The sequence below is a fragment of the Desmodus rotundus genome, chromosome 8 (genome assembly GCF_022682495.2).
Source record: "Desmodus rotundus isolate HL8 chromosome 8, HLdesRot8A.1, whole genome shotgun sequence".
NCBI lineage: Eukaryota > Metazoa > Chordata > Mammalia > Chiroptera > Phyllostomidae > Desmodus > Desmodus rotundus.
Genome location: NC_071394.1, coordinates 123642829 through 123666264, shown reverse-complemented (window position 1 = coordinate 123666264; position 23436 = coordinate 123642829). Strand labels below are relative to the sequence as shown.

General features: G+C 38.7%; 1 protein-coding gene across 20 annotated transcripts in view; it reads left to right on the top strand.

Annotated features, from left to right (window-relative positions):
- Positions 1-23436, top strand: part of LRRFIP2 (LRR binding FLII interacting protein 2) — a 98143-nt gene that overhangs the window by 10329 nt on the left and 64378 nt on the right. For all 20 annotated transcript variants that reach the window (XM_053930235.2, XM_053930233.2, XM_053930234.2 and 17 more), the window contains exons 2-3: positions 2650-2795; positions 22668-22754. In XM_053930235.2, coding sequence (XP_053786210.1) covers positions 2706-2795; positions 22668-22754 — 177 coding nt within the window. In that variant the 5' untranslated portion in view covers positions 2650-2705. The remainder of the gene's footprint in view (positions 1-2649; positions 2796-22667; positions 22755-23436) is intronic.

The following is a 23436-nucleotide window of genomic DNA, read 5'->3' as shown; positions in this document are numbered from 1 at the left end:
CATCTGGAGAGAATCCGCTGGATGTTGCTCGCGTGAAGGGCTGACGAAATGCGGGCAGTTTGGTGCTGGGCAGTGGATAGGTCAAGCTCTTGGTTTGGTCTGCGGCACTGCGGAGAAGCCAGGGGAGAATGACATGGAGGAAGCGTGTTCTTGAGGAAACCTCCTTGGGATAGACACTTACGCTAAGTCCTTGTAGGATCAGAAACTGGAAATAATATATTTGAGTCTACATCCCTATTTTTGTCATTTCGTTGAAAAGCCGTTTTCCATTGGCTATGCCAGGAATCTTACTTCTTGTAAGGTTTTCCCCATCGCTGTTCTGGAGTTATTAGAAGGTAGGTTGCGTAGGACCCGAAAGCCTTTTCGCATGTTTGCCTACAGAGCATAAATAATACAACTCTTTCAAAAGCACTGGGTTGTTTTTTGAAATAGGTGATGGTTGCCGTGCCTCTTGTGCAGTTGGAAAAGGTGACAGCACCTGGCCAGTTAGTCACACGAACGCCTGTGTTCCCTCTGTAGGGGGGACCAGGAAGACAGGCAGGAAGCTGTTCTCTTTTCCTGCTCACCCTCTGCCTCTCTGCCTTTTCTTGTCAGCTTGCTCTCCTCACTGGTTGGCCTGAGGCTTGTTGAAGCAGTGTTTTGAGACATTTTTAAGAAAAGATAATTCTCCATGTAAATCTATGTGCAAGGAATAAGGTCTAAGGTCTAAGGCAGTGTTAGCTGAGAAAGAAGTAAAATGGATTCTGCGGAAAGAGGAGAAGGAAATATATTGACAAGTATACCTACTACCAGCAGGGGCTTCACACAGTGTGTCTCAGCTGTGTAGTCTATTGCACCTAGTCTGGGTGTGAAACCCCTTGGGGCCAGTTTATTCTTTAAGCCTTGGATTTGAATGTTTTTCTTTGCTTTTTAATGCATGTATCTTTTCCCAGTACTATTGAAATTTTAGAGAATCAAGAAGAAAAACAAATGCATCCATAATCCTGTCCTCCTAATGAAACTACTGTTGCATATACATCTGGCCAAATCTTTTCTTTTTCTTCTGTAATTATTTTTATGTGTCTAGAATTGGAAAATGCCTGTGTTTTTGTCTCCTGCTTCTGTGAAATGTCTTTCACTGTGTCCTTGGAAAGCTGACTGAAGGACAGTTACTGAATGATACCACAGTATGTTGGCTTAATTGTCACCGAAATCTGAAAAGGAACTTTGTATTGCATGCTTTTTTTTCTCAGTAGGTGACTAATATTTGTACACAGGTACGTGATGGATGATTTTAAAATTATGCTGAGGATGAGACAGATGGGAGACTAATGAGAAAATTCCTTTGTGCTTTTCAGAAATTATCCTGATTTGTAGCTTGGATTTTTCAGCTGCTGCTTTTAGACATTCATTTTTGTTTGTTTGTTTCCATTTAAATGAGTCCATTTCTTACTTATATTCAGATATATTTTCTATAGCAGAGTAGGACACTCATCAATCTTCATTCTGATTGACAAACATAACAAGCTAGTTCTATGGGAAATAAGAAATGGTGCCAGAAAAGTGAGAATGGCTGGAATTTTCATTGGAGAAAAGGTTTTTGGAAGAGTGGATTGATTGATGGAGTAGTTTTGTTTTATTTTGACTGAATCAAGTAAATTCCGATATATTAAAGTCACTTGCAGTTTTAATATATATCTTTTTTTCTATTAGGACAAACTTGAGAATTCATTTGTGACTCACAGTGTACTGAAGGTTCACCAGTTTATTTTGTTAAAGTTAGAAAAAAAATTTTAAGTTAATGGGTATTTAGCTAAATGAGCTGTAATGCTCAGGAATGTGTAGAGGAGAGAGGGAGGTCATGCAAATTGGGGTGCATCTTCTCATGAGAATTTGTAATTTTAAATATGTATCATGTGTTAAAATGTTCGTTAGATGGTCTTTGTCGTCCTTGTTATTTAATCCTGGAGGGTTAATTTTTCTTCTCTCGTAAAACTAGGTCTATAGTGCTGATAACAGTGATGGATCCGTAAATACAGTTTCAGTCATTGGCCCCCATCAGTTTTGTTTATGGTTACACTCGGTAGCCCCCACAGTACCTGGCAGTCGCAGGCACTCAGATGTTTGTTGCATGGACAGTGCTGGTTATTGTTAATTGCAGTATAATAAACCTCCATTTGATCTTTTATGTGGTGTAATGGTTTAATTGGAATTGTTTCTTAAACTACACCAAAAAGCCAAGTTACTTTTCTAACTTTAAGGCACTATATTAAAATGTTTCGAATGTATTCTCTCAAAGGTTTAAGCTGAATGACTTTTCTGAAAGATTTATTTATTGTTTTGCTGTGGAACAGAAATAGATTTTAGAAATAGCTGTAGTAATTTTAAATAAGTAAAATCAATGTTGACTGCAGTTTTCTGAGGCTAACACATTCTCATAGTTTGCCGTGGTGGTATAGTCAAAAGAGTTGGGAGATTCAGGGATTAGTACAAATTTAAATATTCTAAAAATTATTGGCATAATTTGTAAATGAGAAAAAGTAGCTGATGATTAAATTTATATGTAATTACATAAATATAATTTCTCTTTGTTAAAAGTGAATGTAATATATAAATGAACATTAAAACTGCACAAAGAGAAACATCCTAAATTGTTTCTTTTTATTTCAGGGCTGAAAACAGACTGAAGTCATTGTTCGGAGTTAAAAGAAGATCAAGAAGACAAGATGGGGACTCCTGGCTCTGGAAGAAAAAGAACACCGGTGAAAGACCGATTTTCTGCAGAAGATGAAGCTTTGAGTAACATCGCCAGAGAGGTGTGTGTGCAAACCCCCTCTCAACACTGACATGTACAGATGAGAATGTTGTAAAAATTCTCAGGTCAGAGATACATAGACATTCATTCATTGAACTGGTTTCAGAATGTTTACTGTAAATAACATGTATTTGGCTTCTTAAATACTGTATTAGAATAAAATGTAGTTGCCATCTCTTTACTTGGATATCTGTTCAACTCATTTAAAATTAATTTTTCATTTTATTTTTATGGATTATTTGAGTTCCAGGTACTTGTCCTAATATATTGAAATTTATAATTAATCTTCATTGAAATTTAAGGTAATTAGAATCATGAAGATATGATAGCTATATTATAGATGCTCAATGGGCTATATACAGTTAATATATTCCAGGAGGCACTGTGTAAATGTTGACAGAAACAACCCTTGTTTGGTATCTGCTAAGATTCAGTGTCTTAGTTGTTTTTTTAAATATTGCAATGGAATTTGTCTGTTTAACTTTTAGCTAGTAACAGGGCTTCTGGAGCATTTTTGCTTTAGTTTGTTGACAACTCAGAAAAAGAAAACAAAAAAAGGAAAGGGGTGTCACCTATTGAATCACTGGTAGCATTTCCTATTGCACCTTGGGAATTTAAGGTAACTGCTAGCTGTGATTTCTTCGTGAGGAGCCAACTTTGTTTCAGGCTCTATCTGTAGCTGCAGACGTGACCATAAGCTAATCTGATACAAGAATTGCTTAGGGTACTGTATTATTAAATCTTTTTTTAAAATTGTTCAATTACAGTTGTCTGCATTTTCTCCCCACCCCTCCACCCCACCCCAGCCAAACCCACCTCCCTCCCCCACCTCCACCCTCCACCCTCCCCGTTGGTTTTGTCCATGTGGGGAGGGGTTTTCAGGAACTACTATAAAGGACACATGCACATGGATAAATCTTTTTTTTTTTTTTTTTTTGGTGAGACTTATTCCCTCATCACTTCCTCTTTGTTATTCTTAGTAAATAATTCATTTAGAACTAGTGCTGTTTCCTTTTGACATATTACATAGTCTTTTTTTGCCCAGCTCATTGTTACATTTTTCCTTTTGTAAACTATTCAGTTAGCTTTTGAGTTAGAAGCCAAATTTTGTAGGATATTTGAGGCAAAGAAAAAGCAATCTAAAAACCGATGACAAAACTTGTATTACTTTTAACAAAATTCAAACAGTGAGATATTTTTAGAGAAAAAGGTGAAGAATATTTAAAAATGAAATAAAATAGCTATTACTCTACAACAATATTAAGTATTTGCATGAATGAAGTATTTTGGAAGCCACATAGTTTTATTTGAAAATCAAAAATACTCAAAATGTTTACTTCCAAAATTGGAGGGATACACCCAGATCTCTCTAAGGGGAGAGAATACCATTACCTTCTAGGCTATTTTTGTACTGTTATTAAGTATTTGAATTCTTTTTTTAGGGTATGTTGCTTTATTTACAAAATTAAGTAGCATTCTAACACCCGACACTTAAGTACTTACATGTGACAAACACTATTTTCAGTATTTAAAATGCATTAATTAATTTAATCCTCACAAAATCCTGAGGTTGGTTTTATTGGTATCTTCATTTTACAGAGGAAGAAACCATTGCACAGAAAAGTTAGGTAACTTCCTTAAGGTCACATAGCTAGGCAATAGCAGAGCTTAGATTCAGCCAAATGCATTCTGGCTCCAAAAGCTGAGCACTCAACCCCTCACTCTGCTGTACTGTTTCTGAATCATCTCCAACTCCTTCCTTAATAGCTTGTTTTTCTATAACTTTTCATGATTTTGAAAGAACTTTCATATCTTGGTTCTCATAATCTTATGAGTTAGGTAGGATAGGTATTATTATTAGCCTTATTTACAGATGAGGAAACAGATGAAGCTGAGATAAATGTCAAAAAGGTTGTTTCTGTATCTTGGCTATTGTAAATAATGCTGCCATGAACATGGGGGTGTACTGTATTTTTCGGGCTATAAGACGCACCCCCCCATTTGAGAGGAAAAGGGGGGGTGCGTCTTATAGTCCGGATGTAGCTTACCTGGCTTGCTGGGGAGGTGGTGGGGGGTGTGGGGGCTGGCAGTGGAGCAGGGTTTTCTCTCCTCTAAAACCTAGGTGCGTTTTACGCTCCGGTACATCTTAGAGTCCGAAAAATACGGCATATATCTTTTCAAGTTCGTGTTTTTGTTTTCACCAGATAAATACTCAGAAATGAAATTGCTGGACCATAGGGGAGTTCCATTGTGTTTTATTTTCTTTCTTTCACTCATTCGTTCATTTATTCCTCACTCAGGGACACGTTTTTATTGGTTTTAGAGAGAGGAAGGGTGGGGGGAGAGGGTGTGGGGAAGGAACATGGATGTAAGAGAGAAACACCAGTCGGTTGCCTTTCGTATGCGCCCAGCCTGGGAATCAAACCTGCAGCCTAGGTATGCGCCCTGACCAGGAAGCAAACCCGCAGCCTTTTGGTGTACCAGACAACGCTTCCGCCAGCTGAGCCACCTGGCCAGGGAGTTCTGTTTTTAATTATTTCCATAGTGGCTGCACCAATTTTTATTTTCACCAGTTGCTCACAATAGTTCTCTTTTCTCCACATCCTTGCCACCACCTGTTAGTTCTTGTCTGCTTGATGATAGCCATTCTAAAAGGTGTGAGGTAATATCTCATTATGGTTTTGACTTGAATTTTCCTGATGATTAGTGATGTTGAACAGCTTTTCATGGATCTGTTGGCCATCAGTATGTCTTTGGAAAAATGTTTATTCGGATCCTTTGCCCAATTTTTAATTGGATTGTTTGTTTTCTGAGTTGTATGAGTTCTTTATATATTTTGGATATATTTTTATTTATTTATATATTTTATTGATTATGCTTTTACAGTTGTCCCATTTCCCCCACCTTTACTCCCTTCCATCCTGCCCACCCCCTCCCACCCACACTCCCCCCCTTTAGTTCATGTCCATGGGTCATACATATAAGTTCTTTGGCTTCTACATTTCCTACACTATTCTTACCCTCCCCCTGTCTATTCTCTACCTATCATTTATGCTACTTATTCTCTGTACCTTTCCCTACTCTCTCCCCCTCCCACTCCCCTGTTGATAACCCTCCATGTGATCTCCATTTCTGTGGTTCTGTTCTTGTTCTAGTTGTTTACTTAGTTTGCTTTTGTTTTTGTTTTAGGTGTGGTTGTTAATAACTGTGAGTTTGCTGTCATTTTACTGTTCATATTTTTTATCTTCTTTTTCTTAGATAAATCCCTTTAACATTTCATATAATAAGGGCTTGGTGATGATGAACTCCTTTCACTTGACCTTATCTGGGAAGCACTTTATCTGCCCTTCCATTGTAAATGATAGCTTTGCTGGATACAGTAATCTTGGATGTAGGCCCTTGCCTTTCATGACTTGGAATACTTCTTGCCAGTCCCTTCTTGCCTGTAAGGTCTCTTTGGAGAAATCAGCTGACAGTCTTATGGGAACTCCTTTGTAGGTAACTGTGTCCTTATCCCTTGCTGCTTCTAAGATTCTCTCCCTCTGTTTAATCTTGGGTAATGTAATTATGATGTGCCTTGGTGTGTTCCTCCTTGGGTCCAGCTTCTTTGGGACTCTCTGAGCTTCCTGGACTTCCTGGAAGTCTATTTCCTTCACCAGATTGAGGAAGTTCTCCTTCATTATTTGTTCAAATAAGTTTTCAATTTTTTGTTCTTCCTCTTCTCCTTCTGGTACCCCTATAATTCGGATGTTGGAACGTTTAAAGATGTCTTGGAGGTTCCTAAGCCTCTTCTCATTTGTTTGAATTCTTGTTTCTTCATTCTTTTCTGGTTGGATGTTTCTTTCTTCTTTCTGGTCCACACCGTTGATTTGAGTTCCAGTTTCCTTCCCATCACTATTGGTTCCCTGTGCATTTTCCTTTGTTTCTCTTAGCATAGCCTTCATTTTTTCATATAATTTGTGACCAAATTCAACCAATTCTGTTAGCTTCCTGATTACCAGTGTTTGAACTATGCATCTGATAGGTTGGCTATTTCTTCATTGCTTAGTTGTATTTTTTCTGGAGCTTTGATCTGTTCTTTCATTTGGGCCTTTTTTTTTGGTCTTGGTGCACCTGTTACATAAAGGGGCGGAGCCTTAGGTGTTCACCAGGGCGGGGTAACACTGGTCACTGCTCTGTGATGCTGTTTGTTGGGGAGGGGTCTGAGAGGGAGCAATGGCGCTTGCACCACTCTCTGCCGGATTTCAGTCATTTCCTCCACTACCCACTATCACATTGGGCCCCTCTGGTGCTGATTCCCGAGTGGGTGGGTTTATGTATGTTCTAGGCCCTTGTGGGTCTCTCCAACGAACTCTCCTGTGAGGCTGGGAGGTTCTCCTGCTGCCGCGAGTGTTTTCAATCAGTGGTTTGAGGCTTTATTTCCCTGCGCTGGAACTGTGCGTTATGCGGTCTGTCACCTGGTCCACCATCTGCTGCTTCCCCAGCCAGCTGCAGCTTTGCCCACCCCGCTCCACAATCCACCACCTCTCTTGGTCCGCCTTGCCGCGAGTCCTCTCCGCCCGGATGCCCGTCTCCGCCCTTCCTACCGGTCTGGATGAATGTTCCTTCTTTATTTCCTTGGTTGTTAGACTTACATACAGTTCGATTTTCTGGTTGTTTTTTGTTTTTAAATTGTTGTTGTCCTTCTTTTGGTTGTGTGAGGAGGCACAGTGTGTCTACCTACGCCTCCATCTGGGCCGGAAGTCCTATTTCTATATTTTGGATATTAACCCCTTATCAAGTATATATATATGATTTACAAATATTTTCTCCCATTCTATAGATTGCCTTTTTATTTTGTTGGTGCTTTCCTTTGCTGTGCAGAAGCTTTTTAGTTTGATGTAGTTTACATTTTTGTTTTTGCTTTTGTTGTTGCCTTTGCTTTTGGTGACAAATCCAAAAAATCATCATCAACTTTGATATCAAGGAGCTTACTGCTTTTATTTTCTTCTAGGAGTTTTATGGTTTTTTCTTATTTAATAACTGTACCATACACAGTTATTACGTTATTACTGACTATGTCCCTATGCTGTACTTTACATTCCCATGACTATTTGTAACTTCTAATCCCTTCACCTTTTTCACCCAGTCCCACAACCCTCCTCCTTTCTGGCAGCCATCAGTCTGTTCACTGTGTCTGTGAGTCTGTTTCTGTATTGTTTGTTGTTTATATTGTTCTTTAGATTCCACATGTAAGTGAAATTGTGTGGTATTTGTGTTTCACTGACTGACTGACTTTCCTTAGCATAATAACCTCTAGGCCCATCCATGTTGTAGCAGATGGTAAGATTTTGTTCTTTTAAATGGCCAAGCAATATCCCATTGTAAGTATCCCCACAGCTTTTTTATCCACTCATCTATTCATGGACACTTGGGTTGCTTCCATAGCTTGGCTACTGTAAGTAACACTGTAATGAACGTGGAGGGGCATGTATTCTTTCAGTGTTTTGGGTTCCTTCACATATAGATCCAGAAGTGGAATTGCTGGGTCATAAGGCAGTTCTGTTTTTAATTTTTTGAGGCACCTCCATAGTGTTTTCTCTAGTGGCCGCGCCAGTCTCCATTCCCACCAGCAGTTCACAGGGGGCCCCCTTTCTGCACATCCTCATGACGTTGTTGTTTTCTAATTGATGAGAGCCGTTCTGACAGGTATGAAGTGATACCTCTTGTGGTTTTAGTTTGCATTTCTCTAGTTTGTTTATCCATTTATTTGTTAATGGACACTTGATTAGATTTCATTTTGTTGTCTAACGAGGTAATAGCTGCTCTAGGCATCTGGTAATGAGAAGCAAAAATGTGTGGTTTTTGATTATGGACTAGCAGCCTGAGAAGAATACAAAGGGAAGAATTGTGCTTAGTTTAAAAGATACTGTCCCAGGGGGAGGCAGGACTGTGTGTGTTTATAGTGTATAGTGTATAGTTTTAAGGGACTTTGGGACTTAAAAACAGAATTCTGCCATTATTCTGAACATGTATAGCTTTTGAATAATTCCTTTCCTTGTCATAAGAAGATAAAAGATACTGTCCATTGTTATTATTTAATGGAATGATAATTGTGATCGCTTAATAGAGCTGATGATCTCATAGTTATTTTGTTTTTTTATTTGAGTAATGTGTTCATTTTTAGGCCATGGCAAATTAAGGATAAAAAACTTATCACAAGGATAGCAGCTTTTAAAAATGCAAAGAATTACCATAGTCAGCAATAATTAAGAGCATTAATACCATCTTTCATTTGAGAATGGAGTTTTAACAAAACATGAGTTTTGAATGTCATTTGTTCAGTAACTGTTTATTGAACGTCTGCTCTTGACAGATGTGTTGGGAACAGAGGATATGGAATGGGCAGGAAATACCATGGTCATTTCCCTTATGTAGCTTAGTTTCTAGAGAAGATAGAGACACTAAGCAAGTAATTACCTAATGCACTAGTTTTTCAATTTTCAGTTCCTTTTTTCCTTCAAAATTAATGTTTGCATTTAGTATGGTGATTTCTTTTCTGAAATTGAAAGGTGTGATTGTCAGTGTGTATCACAGTTAGTGGTGTTCTTAGAATTGAGGGAACACGGTACTGTATGTATTTACAACTGTGTTAAGTGCTTTGAGTAAACATAAGTGGTTTTATTACAGAGGGTGTGGCAAGGAAGGCTTCCCTGAGGAAGCACCCTTACCCCTGAGTTTTGAAGGGTGAGTGGAGTTCTTTAGGGGAAAGGGAGTTGTCAGATGGTGGGAAGAGCTTTCCAGTCAGAAGAAGACTGACAAGCTTTTGAGGCTGGAAGAGCATTGAGAATTCAAAGATCAACAAAAATAACACCTAACATTGCTGAGCTCTTGTGATGTACCAGGCACAGCTCTAAGTACATTAAATGCATTTAATCCTCACCCTGGCTTGGCTTTGGCTTGTGCATCTGGGTAGATAGAGTGGGGAGGAGGTTTGGGGAGGAAGACCATGAATTTATGTTGGCATTTGTTCAGGGGCCTTTGAGGCCCGGAGTGGAGACTTTGAAGAGGCAGTTTGGGCGTATAGACCAAGGAGTCAGAGGAGAGGTCTTGGCTGAAGATAACCTTTGAGACTTGTCAGCATGTAGAAGGTAATTTAAATCAAGAGTGTGGGTGAGATTTTCTAGGGAGAAAGTATGGAGTTGAAGTAAATCACTTCTCAGGGTGAGCCTTAAAGAGATCTAAGATTTCAAAGTCAAGTCTCAAGTCTTTCTTAATTCTGACACTTTTTTGATCATTATATGTGTTTAGTTCAGATTGTTCTGTGCAAATTGAATTTGTCTGAAAAAGTAACTCCATAGGGGGTAGAATTACTCTTATTTAAAATAACTTTTTTTGCCTACTGGTGTAGCTCACTGGGTTGGGCATTGCCTGGCAAACCAAAAGGTCTCTGGTTTGATTCCCCGTCAGGGCACATCCCTGGGTTGAGGGGCACGTCCCCAGTAAGGGGTGTGTGAGAGGCAACCAAGTCTTTTGCAAATCAATGCTTCTCTCACTCTCTTTCTCCTTCCCTTTCCCTCTCTCTAAAAAATAAATCAATAAAATCTTTAAAAAAAAAAACCCAAAACCTTTTGCCCTGGCTGGTGTGACTCAGTGGATTGAGTCCTGGTCTGTGAACCAAAGGGTAACCGGTTCAATTCCCAGTCAGGGCACATGCCTGGGTTGTGGGCCAGGTCCCCAGCAGGGGGCGTGCAAGAGGCAACCACACATTGATGTTTCGCTCCCTGTCTTTCTCCCTCACTTCCCCTTTCTCTAAAAATAAATAAATAAAATCTTTTAAAAACAAACAACCTAACAGAACCCCCCCCCCTTTTTTTAGTCCTCACCCAAGGATATATGTATTTACTTTAGAGAGAAAGTGGGAGAGAGAGAGAGAATAACTGATGTGCGAGAGAAACATCAGTCTGTTGCTCTGTATGCACCCGGAACCCGCAACCTAGGTATCTGCGCTGACCCCCGGCCTGTTGGTGTGTGGGATAACGCTCCAACCAACTGAACCACACTGGCTAGGGCATAAAATAATACCTTTAACTGTTCAGTGATGTACACAAAAGTTTATAAAAGATTATGAAATATGAGTTATTTTTCCAGAATGATAAAAAGTGAATGTTCTTCTTTCCATTTCTACCCAGTTTTTAAAAAAATCAAAATTCTCCCTCTTATTGCTTTTATTAGACAAATCCTTTGAAAGAGTAAATCCAAGTTGTCCTGCAGTCATTTGGGATTTCTTCTATTGGCATTAGTGCATGATTTCAGCCAGTTCCCAGCAAGGACAGACCTGTCTCCATTTTCTTCCCCCATTTACTCACTGGAACTAAGGCAGAGGAGGCTGGGAGGTGTGGTTGGAGCAGCGCTCTCTTCCAGCTGCCTGCTCCATGCCCAGCCTGGCTCTGGCTCTGTGATAGCCAGTGTTACTCTCAGTCTGTCTCTGTTCCTGATTTGTCCCTCTAACCAGAATTAAGGGAGGATTATTGAACCCCAAGACTTAGTTTTGTGTCAGTGATACTGAAAAAATATTTGGTATAATCACTGCCGTAATCTTCACCATTCCTGTGACTTCAGGAATTTGGATTTAAAAACTTCTAATAGCACAACATCACTCACCTAAATGTGAAGACAGTACTGGCAACACCTTTTCGTCTCAGTACATCTGCTCAAACCCATCCACATTTTCCACTGTGGTTACGTGTGTCCTCACAGATTCAGAGTTTCAGTTTTCTTGTGCTTTTTACTAGGTTCTTTTTAGACCTCAGTAATAAAGTCTGCAATCTTAAGTTCCTGCACTCATTCCAAAAGAATATTTTGCTCTCAAAAGGTCTTTGAATAAAAGGCAGATATAGTTGTTTGACATCAGAAGAAAATGGGTTAAAAATCCCTCAATTTTATCTTAATACATGTTAGTGCTAATTCTCAGAAAAATTTAAATATTTGCTCTTCACCTATCAAAAGCTTTAAAAAAGGTGGTTAAATATAATTACATTGTAAGATTGAAGGGAAATGGTACCTAAGATTTTCTACTAAAGGGATGTTGCTAGGAAATTGAGTGATGATTTTTATTTGTTGGTTTGGAAGCCATAGCAACACAATAAATATTATGTCTCTTAATTTGTCTTTCAGGGTTCTTTGGGCATGAGTGCCATGGAAGAATAAACAAAATTAAACAGTAAACTCTGAGTCTTAGCTACTTAAATTAGTCATTTTCCTTGAATGTTTCACTTTCCTAGAACTCTGTATTTCAGATTTGCTGAAATGAGAGCGTAGTCTGTAAAGGTAGAGATCGTTCCTGTCCCTGTTGCGCACGCCAGTTGCACGGGTTTGTAGTATGTATGTGCATGCAGGCTGGCAACACCAGACTCAGGCCAGTTCAGGGCGTTTCTGTCCAATCGCGAGAATTGAATTTGTGTCTCTGCAGCACTGTCACATGACCACGGTAGGGCAGACGTTGTAAAACCAGAGGTTTTCCTTTTTATAAAGGCACTTGAGAGTGCGTTTTCATGTATTACTCTTTCTGGGAAATATTAAATGCCAAGCAGTTCTGATCATGAGTATCCATGGTCCACCACCCAGCATTAACTGACGTCAGCATCTTGTGACAGTTGGTTCTGATGTTTTCTTTAAAAAGACAGGCAGGAAGGGGAAAGAAGGCATTACAAACCAAGTTTAGGGCCCTTTGTTTCACACCCCACCCACAGGCCTATCTACCCACCACCACAACAGGGGACCACTTTAATAAAATAAAAAGATGTCCTTCCTGTCCACGTTCTAAAAGTTCTAATACCTATCTCAATTGTTTTATGGGTTTTTGTGTATTGTTTCCTAAGGACTCTACAGGCACAGGGTGTGAAACAACTAGAACCATGTGAGAAACTGCCAGAATAATAGCTCAGTATGGATGGAGAGAGGTTGGGGCATGGGAAACACAGCCCCAGTGTTTAAGAGCCCGTTGGAATAGGACTGTGGAGAAAAGTCTGGGTACGACGTACAGATTTGCAGACTACCAGTGTTACCCAGGGAGGGCACACAGAGTGGAAAAAGTGAGATCCAGCCCGGAAGCACTGGTTATATTAAAATTGAAGCAGCTAGCAGAGGAAAATGAACCCATGAATGATTCTGAGGAAGAGAGGTTAGAGAGTCAAAAGGGAAACCAGGGGAGACTAGTATTACAGAAAGCCAAGAGGTTATATTTCTAAGTAGGCATTGAGTGGTCAGAGATGGTGGAAGTCCCAAAAGGATGAGTGAGATGAGAGTGATTTTGCTGGGTTTGGTAGTCAGAGGTCATTAGTGACTTGCATGAGCAATTTCAGTAAAGTGATTTAGACCGAAGCCAGAATGCTTTGAATGAGAATGGGAAGTGAGGAAGAAGGTGCTAGAAAAGTTGGCTATAAAGAGAAGACAAGGTAGCATTTAACCAGGATGGAACTTTTTGTTTGTTTTTTAGAGATAGGAGAGATTGTGTTTAAGGGCCTCAACTGTGGAGACATAAGAAAATAAGCATTTATAATTTTTGGTAAGGAATTGTAAATCTTCATCAATTAAAAAAATGGTGGGAGGGTCTTTGAATGTACTTGTGATGAGAAGAACAAACCAACAGAGGGAGAAATTGAAGACAGAAGGGAGATCAGATACTTGAGGCAAAGTCTCTGGGGAGGATGGAGTTTTCTAAGTTAAATAACAATATAGCGTATATTGTTTTATAACTTAAAATTAATTCTCTTGCTTTGAATCTTAGGATAATGGAATCAAACTTAAAAAAAAAAAAAATAAACAGCTTGGTCTGGTGTGGCTCAGTGGATTGAGTGCCGGCCTGTGAACCAAAAGGTTGCAGGTTTGATTCCCAGTCAGGGCATGCGCCTCTTTTGCAGGCCAGGTCCCCAGCTGGGGGCAGGTGAGAGGCAATGGATAGGTGTATCTCTCTCACACAGATGTTTCTCTCCCTCTCCTCCTCCCCTCCCTTCTCTCTAAAAATAAACAAATAAAATCTTAAGAAAAATTAAAAAATAAACATAACCTTTTTTTCAAATAATAGTCCCAGATGAAATCTGACTTGTGGATTATATTCCAGGGGATAGTAAGTGCTGTCCTGTGGGTTGGATAGCTCCTGCCTTGCCTGCAGACCTCCCAGACACATGAAAGATTTATGATAGGATGGGCCTTAACTAAGTTTTGGACTTGGCGTACCACTGGGAGCTACCGCAACGTTTATTTTAGCCTGTTCTCTTGTGTTTGTTTACCCAAAGCAGTAACAGAATCCATATTTAAAATTCAGAAAGCATAAGGATGCTTTTGTGTATTAGGCATCATAAAATATATTATGGCTAGTCATATTTTAGGATGTTTTATCTCACTTGTTTCTTGGTGTTGAAGGCAGGTTAATTCAACAGTGTACAGTATGGAAGAGCAAGGGTGGGAGGAGAGCTGAAATGGAGACAGTGCAGTTAGAATTAGGAAACAGAGTATTCTAGGTGAAAGTGGTAAGGGCCCGCTTGGAAGAGAGAGTCTGTTGGAGTGGAAATGAAAGGCTAGATTCTAGGGATATTGTAAAGGAAGGTTTGGTTAGGAAGCAGGAGGCCCTGAGAGCTTGCGTTTTGGACAGGTGTGACAAGGGTGTCATTTCTGTAGACTGGAAAATACGGAAGCAAGCCCTCTTCATTGGGGGAAGATGAGGTTGCTTTCATTCACCCACTAGACAGAAATGGAGGTTTTGATTTTGGTCAGTTTGAGATGTTAGATTTGAGTCATTCTCATTGGCTGGTAATTGAAAATGGGTAAAAAGATGAAAGGAAGGGCTGTGTACAGCAAAGGAGAGGGTGATCTACATTTGGGGTAAAGTCATGGCCAAAGAAATAAAGAGCCAGATAGTACAGTTTCACAGAAAAGAAAGAATCCATGCTAAATTGAAAATCCTAGAATCATTTATCCAAAGTAAACTTGTATTATTTGTCTGAGATATGCTCTTATAATTGGGGTTTGAAGATACAGTGTGGCAACATGGGGAAGAGCATTAACTGAAATCAGATTCTTAGGGTGTGACTCTCAGCTCCAACACTTGCTGGCCAGCAGCTTTGGGCAAGTTACTGAGCCTTTCTGTATCTCAAGGAGTTACTTTGTGGATTAGAGGAAAATAAGCACTTAGCTTTGCTAATAAGTAAGTGCTCAAAAAAATGGTAATTACACATATTTTGTGCCAAAAATATGTATTTTGCCATATGTAATATGAACTTTTTTGCCCAAATCTTTGAGGGAAAAATAAGAATGTGCATTATATATACATGGGTAATACTGATTCCATATGTATATAAATGTTTTAAATTCTTTCATTTATGCTTATGCATTAAAAGTATAACTCTAGAAAGCAATAATGATATTTGTATGTAAAATAATACCCTGGAATACAATAATCATTTTTTTCTAAATATAAATAAATAAATAAATTAATTAACAAATTAAAACAAAAGATTTTTTTCCTGAAAGTTTGGGCCAAAAACATGGGTATGTATTACACGTGGGAGTGCATTACACACGGCAAGATAGGGTACATTAGTGTGAGGCCTCATCTTCCACATTATTTTGAAAGTTGAAGTTTTAATTGTGAGATTATTCTGGTAACATTATTTAACTTTATAAATGCGAAGTTTAGAGGTAAGGGTACCCCTTAACAGAATGAGTACAGTTTGAGTTGGATTCGGATACACTGCCATACGTTTCATCATTATGTCCCACATGTGTTCCTTGGAGCATGATCCTGGAAGAATTTCTTAGGGTTTCTTTGGTCGTGGTGTCCTGTGAGTCTGAGAAATGCTGTATTATTTTATCCTTTTGCTGGAAATTCATAATGTATACCACTAAAGACCAATTTAAAAATGTTTAATTAAGCTGGCATTTTCAAACTAAATCATTAGATTCCTTTTCTCCTGTTTTATATATTGAATTTTAAGTATTGAAATTTTACATATTTTACTATTAGTTTATCTTAGGCATTACATTTTTTATATACCCAGTATCACCTGTGAAAAAAATTTAAAATTGAGATATAATTTACATACCATAAAATTTATTATTTTAAAGTATACAGTTTCAGTGGTGTTTAGTGTATTTACGAGGATGTGCAACACTAACCACTTTCTGAAATTGCAGAACATTTCGTCAGCACAAAAAGAAACCCCATAACAATAAGCGGTCACTCTCCATCTTCCCCTTGCCCCAGCTTTGTCAGTTCTGCACATTTTATATAAATGGAATTATGCAAGATGTGTCCTTCTGTGTTTGGCTTTTATCACTTAGCATAATGGTTTTAAGGCCATCCATGTTGTAGCTGCTATCAGTATTTCCTTTTATGGCTGAATAATATGCTGTTGTGTGGATACTGCCACATTTTGTTCATCCATTTATTAGTTGATGAACATTTGGGTTGTGCCCATTTGTTTAGGCTGTTACGAGCAATGCTGCTAATGATCATTCATGTACAAGATTTTGTGTTGCAATATGTTCTCATTTCTCTTCGGTACATATATAGAGGTGGATGCTGGGTGTTACTGCCTATGTTTAATGTTTTGAGGAACTGCTAAGCTGTTTTCAGTAGAGGCTGCACCATTTTACATTTCTACCAGCATTGTATGAAGGTTCTGATTTCTCTACATCCTTGGCAACAAGTTATTTTTGGTTAATTAAAAAAAAAATTTAGCTATCTAGTGGATGGGAAATGGTATCTCAGTGTGGTTTTGATTTATATTTTCCTGGTGACTAATGATGTTAAGTATCTTTTATGTGCTTATAGCCCATTTGTATATTTTCTTTAGAGAAATGTTTATTCAGTTCCTTTGTCCATTTTAAAATGGAGTTGTCTTTTATTGCATCGCATCTGCTTTTGTTTTCTCAAATTCCAAAAAAGCATACATATAAAACTCTGATGATGAAGGAAAAGTCCCTAATGTAGAAGTACTCAAACTGTACTACGTAATCAATTCTCATTTCTTCTTAGAAGTTCTTTCTCACTGATCAGTCATTATACTGATTTTAATGATTAGTTCACTGATAAAGTGGACATTATATAAATTTAGAGGGTTGAGGGGTTAATACAACCTAACGAATTTTTTCAGATGTGATCAAAGCCCCACGATTTTTGCTGTCATTTTTGTTTCCCATTTGCCCATTTAGTGAAAAGGAATTTAATTCTATCCAAATGTATCTTTACTTTCTGTGTTACCATTTTCACTGCCCTAGGAAGAATACATTTTTATGTCTATCTAATTGGGTATTACTTTCTTTAATCTGCTTCAATGTGCCTAATGTGTGAAAGTGTAATGATTAGAATCAATTTTAGAGACCTGGTCCATGAACTACTAGACTTCACAGGTAACTTTTGAATCTCAGTTTCCTAGAAGTGGTAAAATGTACATAACAGGGTCTACCATTTTAATCATTTTTAAATGTACAGTGCAGTGGCATTAAGGACGTTTACATTGTTGTGCAGCCGTGACCACCATCTGTCTGCAGAACTTTTTCATCATCCTATGCTGAAACGCGTTACATATTTAGTAACTCCCCGTTTCCTCCTCCCCCAGCCCCGGCAACTACTGTTGCACTTTCCGTTCCCATGGTATTTGTTCTTAGGTACTTTATATACGCAGAATCGCACAATATTTATTCTTCTGTATCTGGCTTATTTCACTTAACATTGTCTTTCATGTTCTTACATTTTTGTCAAATTTCCTTTTTTGTAAGGATGAATAGTATTCCATGTGTCTGTGTATTGACCTAAAGATGCCCAAACCTGTAGTAAATTTTAATAAGAGTTTGAGTCAAAACTAATAACATATGCTGGGGAGCAAGATTTCCAATGCTTCCTAGCATAGCCCTTTGCAATTTCTCTTCCCTGCATTTAGAGTTAAGGAGGGAATGTAAGGAAGATTACATGAAGGCTGGAGAAAGCAAGGAAGGGATTGGATTACATGTTAACCAGATTATGTGCTCTCTTGAGGGCGGCTATGCCTTGAGGGTATTACTTCTGGCATTTCAAAGGTGTGTTCACCTAGATGCCAAGAACAATAGACAGGGCTTGCTTAAAAACCTTTCACTAAAGAAGTTACAGGGCTGGGGCATGACTACCCACCATGACCTGCCCAGTAAGGAATTTATGATATATTACAGCACTCTTGTTTTCATACACATAGATAACACATTTTGTTTATCATTCATCCATTGATGGACGTTCGAGTCCTTCCCACTTTTTTACTAGTATGAATAATGCTGCTTATGAACAGTGGCATACAAATATCCATTTGGTTTCTGCTTTCAATCTTTGGTCTACGTATCAGAAGTAGAATTATTGGATCAAATGGTAATTCTGTGTTTAATTTTTTAACCAACTTTATTTTGAACTTAGATAAATTTTTGTGGTCCTTTATTATGCCCCATTTATTCTATATGTGTGAAGTGGGTGTTAAATCTGTAGCAGCTCTTTCATGCGATTGATTGTATTCTAAGGGAAAGATGCCAGTGTTACTACCTAGAGGTATACTTTGTGTAGCCCATAGTGGAACTCAAGAGTTAAAGCTTTTAGCTTCAGCCACAGTGGAAAGGCTTAACTGATTAATGCATGTGGAAAGCTGTTATTCCAGGAACTGGAATGCATGACTCCAGGAGGTCTACAAGCATTGCATCCTTTGTGCTCCAGGAGGTCTGCAAGTGATCCAGCTGATATCTCAGCCATTGTATTACAGGGAGGGAAGACTCGGGTAAATTGGTAAAGATCAGCAGATAAAGAAATACTAGGAAAATTGCTACTGGACCGTAACTCTTTATCTTACCTTTTTCCAAACCCCTTACCTACTCTTTCCTTCTCCATATAAAAAAAGTTGGCTTGGGATGAGATGTTAAGACAGTTTTTGAGGGTATGTAACTCACTGTCTTCTCAGATTGCTGGCATCTGAATAAAGTGCCCAAACAGATTCAATCCTTGTCTCTACTTATTGGTTCTGGTAGTGACAGGCAGCATGAATGCCGACTTTTCTGGTTTCGTGGCTATAATTGGTCTGTTTAAAAAAATGTGTCAGTATAAGCAGTGATTTTTCAACCAGTGGGCCTCAAGAATTTTTAAAACATTCAAAACCTGACTATTTTGTTAGGAGCACTGACCCCTTTTCCCTTAGCTTGTCAGATAAAAAAAAATGACATCAGCCAACACAAGAGCCATCTGGTATGAATGAGTCAAAATTATACTTATTTTTTTTGTGAGATCAGCAAAAAAATGTGTATTTTTGTGTGCTGCAGAATGTTAGTAATTAGTTTAAGTGTTCCACGACCTGAGAAAGGTTGAAAGCGCTGACTAGGGGTGTAGAGCACACGTTCTGTCTCCCGCATCGGAATTACCATCAGCTCCTCCTTTCTCCTGTCCGCGCTGCCTCAGGCATCTGGAAGCAATGTAGCCAAAGAACCACAGGGAGTAGTTTTATATGCTGTTTATGCCTCTTAAGCTTATTTAGTGGCCTTCTTCAGCACCATCTCTGAGGGAAGTAACATCGGGGTTTTGATCAAGTTGGCCAAGTAACAAAGGGAAGGGAAGGGTGCTTTTGTGGCTCTGAGGTCCCTGTTCTTTCTGTTACACAGCTGTCAGTTTCCTTTCCCTTTCGTTATGAAAGAAGTTTTATTAGGGAACAGATTCCATGATATATAATTTCGGTTTAGTGAGCAAAGTCACCTTTTAGTATCTATTGTGCAAAATTGGCCACAGATATTAGAAGCATGAAATTAGCATTCTTGATAAATTTGTAAGGGAGGTGACAAGTACAAAGCTAATATACAGAGAAATGAAAATTTCTACACATTGTTATGGCTTTCTGACCTGGGCCGGTTCACTCCTCCTTAGGCAACCTGGTGTCCCCCCTGCTCCCAAGAAGTCACCATATTGATGCCGAACTTAGTGCGGGCACCCGATCGGCATAGCGCACTACAGCCCAGAACTCCTGGGCTCAGGCGATCCTCCTGCCTCAGCCTCCCGAGTAGCTGGGACTACAGGCGCACACTACCATGCCTGGCTGTTACTGCTTTCTTAAATTAAAAAAAGGTCTGAAAATTTTTCCCAGGAAAATGATACTTTGTAATTTAAAAAGGTATTTGCTATCCGCTGAAGCATAACTTAGATTTGCAGTCTTTTTCTGTAAAATACAAATTCTAGTAGGAAAGTGCTGCCCACTCCTAGAGGGACAAAGAAGACAGACTGACTCTCTCAATCTCTCTCTCTTTGTCTCTCTCTCTCTCTCTCTCTCTCTCTCTCTCTCTCTATATATATATATATATATATATATATAATATATATAATGAATATATACTATATATATATATATAGTCCTTTATAAAATAAAGTGGGGTATAGGTGTTTCAAAGCTAGAGGCCAAGTTAAAATTCATGTGAGAAGACTAATTGCTGCGGTCATGTAATGTTCAGAGCTTGAGGTTGGTAGGCTGCTGTTACTTCATAGGGTTTTTGCTACTGAAAGGCCATTTACACAGACTGGGAAATTGCCAAAATTGGGTAGTTGAGTAAGTGTTAACGATTAAACCGTCTCCTCCTCATAGAAGCCTGCTGTGACCTTGCCAGGCATAACTTGATTGCTCCCTCTTGCTTATGAGAAGATAAGCATTGTGTTTCTGTCTCCCTCAACGAGATCATGGGCTTCTTTAGGGCAGAGATGTCATATCTTATTCTGTATTTTTAGCATGTAGCATAATTGCTCACACGCAGTAGACCCTTTTGAACATTGGTTGAGTCACTTCTTAGTATGAGACTTGGGCGTAGATGTAACAAATGAGAAGAAACAGCCGCTGTAGATAACAGAAGGGGAGATGGAAATCAGAGTTAGGATGTGGCTAAGAACAGAGGAAACCACTACAGGATAGAAACCAAAGAGATTTGTGTTTCATGTGGTGCATCGTGCTATTTCCTTGTCTCATTTCCTTGAGACTTTGGCTCATGGCTTGAAATTCTTTTGTTTACTTAGCAGACATTGAGTCATGCAAGTTGTGGGGTGACAGAAGCATGTGATTTTAATGCAGCCTAACAGAGCCACAGTGCAGGCATGTGCACATGTATTGTTCTATGAAAGAGGGGCATTCTTCATAGAAGGTAGTATTTTAGAATAAAAGAATACCTCCTGCCAAGCAAACGGTCTCTGAAGAGAGGCTTAATAGAGCACAGCAGAGTCCAGGAATGGAAGCAGATGGGAGCATCTGTTGTCTGTGGAGCAAGTTCTGGGAAATAAGGCAGAGGTCTGCCTGGGAGGAACCCTATTTCTGTTTTTGCTTGTCTTCTCCTCTCTTGGATTCTCTTTGTGCCAGTCCATGCAGTTTTTGCTTTAACCATTAGCAGTGAGGAGACAGTGGAGAATTATAGAGCAGAGTGACGTGATCAGAAATGTGTTTTGAAAGACAGATTGACAGTCAGTAACCACATAGAAGATGAATTATAGGGCAAATTCTGGAGGCAACTAGATGGATTTGGAGACAGTTGCGTTTTCCAAGCAAAGGAGGGAGAGTTCGTATTGTATGGTTCCATTTATATTAAATGTCAGAACAGGCAAATTTATAGAGACAAAGTATTCGGCTGGCGAAAAAGTTCATTTAGCTTTTTCCATACAGTGGTTCTAGTTGTACTTAGTTGTCTTTAACTTCTCTCCAAGTGATGTTGTTAGATTGTATTGTGACAACCGTCATATCAGCGTGTATTTAAAAAAAAAACTTAGCACAATTAGTGAATTTTTGTGCAGCCATTTTAATAGTGAAGATGGAAGAAGATCTGTAACATTTTTGGTGTACTATGCTTTATTATTTCAGGAAAGGTAGAAATGCAAAAGAAGATTTGTGCAGCGTATGGAGAAGGTGCTGTGACTGATTGGGCATGTCAAAGTGGTTTACAAAGTTTCTTATACTGTTGACATTTTGGCCAAAACATTCTTTGCTGTGGGCTGTCTTATGCATTGGAAGATATTTAGCAGCACCCCTGGTCTTCCCCACTAGAAGCCAGTAGTGGGAGATAGCTGACATACTCAGAATATCCAAATCAATAAAGTTATTGGTGAAAGTGAAAAATGAGTCTTTTATTCTATGGAAAAAACTAAATGGACTTTTTGGCCACCCCAGTAGATCACTGTTGCCAGGAGCTGGAAGGAGGGGGTAATGAGGAGTGACTACTATTGAGTATGTTTTCTTTTTTTCTTAATGATGAAAATATCCTAGAATTAGATAGTAGTGATACTTGTGTGCAGCCTTGTGAATATACTAAAAACCACTGAATTGTATACTTTTCAGTGGTGAATTTGATGATATGTGAATTATGTCTCCATTTAAAGAGAGAGATGAAGAGTTCCTGAAAGAAGCAGAAACAGTGGGAATAAAAAAGGCCAAGCTGGGTTTGTGAGAAACTCAGGGGTAAAGAATTGAACATACTTGGAGACCGGATATTGGCAGTGCCCAAAATGAAATAGAAGCTGGTTCTGATATTTCTAATTTGTATGATTGAATTGATAAGGAAAGATATTCTGGAAAAAGTGAGTTTGGAGAGACATATAGTGAATTGTGTGGAATTTTTTGAGTGTGTAATCAAGACAAGCAGTTAAAGGTAAGGCCCAGAGTTCATGAGAGTCTCTGGGAGTAATGAAAAAAAATAAGTGTATAGGAGCTGACTGAAGTTAGACAAACTGCTGATAGGTAGTATCTTGCCCCATCACTGCCCCCAACCCATGGAAGGTCATGTCCCAGTTGCTCCTTACCCTCTGCGCCAGTGTAGAAGTAGTGGTGGTTGCTGTCACTAAGTAAAGCTGGATCTTTGTATTACTTTCTAGGCAGAGGCAAGGCTGGCAGCGAAACGGGCTGCTCGGGCAGAAGCAAGAGATATACGCATGAGAGAACTGGAACGACAGCAAAAAGAGGTAATGGGGGAATAGCCCTAATTTTGTGCTAGTCTCAAAAAAATCACACGTGGCTGGTTTACTTCTGCACTAAATCTGGTTCCCTTTGAAATATTGGGAAGAGTGTAACCTGTTGTATGTGTTTTAACACTCCATTCCAGGTCAGCAAGTTAAATGTGGTATTTGTTTTAAATAATAACAGCAAACACATATATATCTCTTACTATATACAGTGTTGTATGTTATTACAGTGTTATAAATGCTTTACTTACTAGCTAAAGTGTGCTGAGAGATGACGGATATTTACTATAGTTCTAAATGTCCTAGAATTCCCTTAATTATACTATGATATCTACATTTTGAAGCACTGTGAAGTCAATTAACCTCCCAGATTTTAAGTGTAATTAATAATGGAGGAAAATATTCACATACGAAAAAACAAACAAACAAACAAACAAACAAACAAACTGTAGGACTTGTAGCACTCCAATTTTATGTACAAAACCTGGTATCCATATATAGGGTCAAAAACTACTAGAAAGAAGTGGTTACTATTAATACTTTGCTTTGTCTGTGGTGCAATTGTAATAGACTTTATTTCCTTCTTATGATTTTCTGTAGTTAAGAATTTCAGTATGCTTTTATCATCAGAAAGAAAAGCAACACCAAATTAAAAAAAATAGGCATTTAAAAGTTAGGCTGC